At 38.6% G+C, this 2,923-nt stretch overlaps 1 protein-coding gene across 1 annotated transcript; it reads right to left on the reverse strand.

Annotated features, from left to right (window-relative positions):
• Positions 1–10: 10 nt before the first annotated feature.
• On the reverse strand, positions 11–862 carry LOC123964473 (fucolectin-1-like; the record flags this gene model as incomplete). Its single annotated transcript, XM_046041436.1, has 3 exons — positions 11–28; positions 220–365; positions 580–862. Coding segments are annotated over 3 exons (447 nt in total), but the record flags the coding sequence as incomplete, so codon positions are not given.
• Between the last annotated feature and the right edge of the window lie 2,061 nt (positions 863–2,923).

Consider the following 2,923-nt stretch of genomic DNA (forward strand, 5'->3'; position numbering starts at 1 on the left):
ACTTTCCCACCTTTAGCAATATTTGTATCTAGGCAGAGTCATAAAATGTTTTATTTAAGATAGTTTGAGAAATTCATACTTAGTATTACATGGTTTGATCTGACCGAAGCCATTAAAGAACAGTCAGCATGTTTATTTGAACGTATACTGTCATTATCTGCTCAGAGGCATCTATTGGACACTATAGATGGTACAAATCAGCAGTTGGATCAGTGTTACCTGAAGGCTGACCAGTGACCTCCACCTCACACAGTGTCAGGTATTCTTGTCTTCCAGGAATCACAATGTTTACATAACGGCCTTCCATTCCATTACAAAAAAAGGTTTGTGAGGCCCCAGCAGCGATAGATGAGATCACTGCACATCTGATGAATAAGAAATCACAAGTATTTGTAAAATAATTTTACCAAGTGAATGTTATGCATAGATCTCAGCAGTCGTTGTATTTACATACTGTTGATGTTATGGTGAATCATTACTGTTCGGAAATGATGTAGATCTCAAGTGCACTAATTTCCTCTAACTTACACAACAAACGTTAAATGCTCAAACCTAATCAAAGACACAAAGGTCTGTTACCTGGGATTAGCATTGCGGTTGTCGATGATGGAATTTCCGATGCGGATCTCAGCACCATTGAGCCTTTCGGGGCAACAATCTTTTCTGTTGGTGATTGTGACGGTGTTGATGTTGTACGTTTTCAGGAGGTCCAGACTCCACCATGGATTTTGATCCTTTTGTGTGTGTGTACAGGAACCCTCTGGCCAGTTGCTAGCACGATTTCCATCAACGGCCCTTTCAGGGACAGCATTCTCAAACAGCGAGGACTGAGTCGCTTTCCCACCTTTAGCAATATTTGTATCTAGGCGAGTCGTAAAATGTTTTATTTAAGATAGAAATTCATACTTAGTATTACATGGTTTGATCTGAAGAACAATCAGCATGTTTATTTGAACTTATACTGTCATTATCTGCTCAGAGGCATCTATTAGACACTATAGATGGTACAAATAAGCAGTTGGATCAGTGTTACCTGAAGGCTGACCTGTGACCTCCACCAAAGTATTACATGATTTGACCAAGGATACTAAAGAAATTACAATTAGTGTACAATATTTGCTTTGAACTGTAAACATTGTGAAAACATTTTTATATCACAACTGTTATATTTGCATGGCTTAATGTTAAAAATTGCATTAGGGCTGGACGATAAATTGATCAAGTTGTCTCGATCCTGTCCTGGGCTTGTCTGGATTATATTATTTTATTTCTTCTTTGTGTTTTGATTTTGTTTTCTCTGTGTCTGGGTTTTGGGTTTCAGTCCTGTCTGTGTGTCTTGTTGGGGAGTCTTGGTTTTTGTTCCTAGTCCTGTGCCTTAGTTCATGTTGTAGTATTTGCTTCTAGTTCTTTCTCTGCATCATTTTGGTTTAGTCTGCTCGGTACTCTGGGTTCTAGTTCTGGGTTCTCGTTTAGGTTTTGTCTGTTATGATCCCTGTGTTATAGTTGGTCGGCGTTTGTCTGTTTACATGGGTTTCTGTTATTGTCTGAGTTAGATTCTTGTCTGGTATTTCGTTACATGTGTTCTGTCTGTGTTGGTTATTATTTTGCCCCATGTCTGCCAGTACAAGTGCTCCGTCTGTTCCCAGCAGTTATTACTCCGTCTTCCTGCCTCTTGTCATGTGTAGTGTGATGTGTGTCCTGCCTGTTCTTGGAACTACCTGTTCATCATTTTGGATGTACCAGTCTTTGCAACCTGTAAGCTTTAATGTTTGTTTTTGGTTTGGATTAAAATCCTGAACTTGACGTCGGCTCTCTAGTGTCTTGTGTTTGGGCTCCGTGCACTCATCAGGATCCTGACACGAGTAATCAAATCCAAAACTCAGAACCTCCAACCAAACTAATTTTAATATGTTGGTTATTTAATTGTTCTAATCATGTTCCACACTGTTAGTGTTCATCATGTTGTTCATGTACTTTCCCCTTAAACACCACCGTGTGTATAGTCATGTGACTCCGCCCCTTCCCGTCATGTTTAGATTCCAGACAGCAATTTGAAGCATAGGGAGATGTTAGCTTGCACTAATCTCTTTCATTTTCCAGCAGCTGGAGAAACAACATTTTATTAACAGACTGACTCTGACCTACATGTACATTTAGTGCCAGTCTGACAACGTACTCAGTTTCACCATCATTTTCTGTTGCTTGCTCCTCACATTTGCTCACCCACACACACGCTACATTGCACTGCCCTTAAAAGACCTCACTTACTACTACTCTCATACCAGAACCTGTCACGTAGATGTTCTGTGAAGAATGAGGACAGGAAGTTAGTCAAACGCTGTAAAAATGCAGTAATGCATGTAAAAATCATTAGCAGCGCATTGATATTAATAATTGGGTGAAATTTGTATCGGCGGACATAATTTAACAGCGGCGATCCACCGAATGTAAGAACACATTTGTTATGTGCATGTGAACATTACATTATCAATTACTATTTAGATAATCGATTTTTGATATCTGTGAATCAAAGAAAAAATCCCGCTTTTAATAGTTAAGCATATTCACAGCCAACCAACCTTGTCAGTGAACTAGTGCAAAAATACAAACAAAACAATTGTTAATTAAACGTAAGTGTTTATTTAATCGTGATTTTGATTTTAGATCATATCGTCCAGCCCTAAGTTGTGTGCATGTGCGTTTGCTTTGTTTTGATTTATTGAAGTGAACTGGCCCTCTTAAAAAATTCCTTATTTATTTAAAAACTAAAATTGGTCAATGGAGAAATATCAACTTTACCAAGTGAAAACATTAAAACAATTATCTCACCAGAAAAGCCACTTGTCTGTCCCAGAACAGCCAATAAGACAAAGACCACACCTGGAGAAATCATCCTGTAGAGAAAGTTCACCACATTTCTATG

This window comes from Micropterus dolomieu, unplaced genomic scaffold, assembly GCF_021292245.1.
Source record: "Micropterus dolomieu isolate WLL.071019.BEF.003 ecotype Adirondacks unplaced genomic scaffold, ASM2129224v1 contig_2768, whole genome shotgun sequence".
In the NCBI taxonomy this organism is placed as follows: Eukaryota; Metazoa; Chordata; class Actinopteri; order Centrarchiformes; family Centrarchidae; genus Micropterus; species Micropterus dolomieu.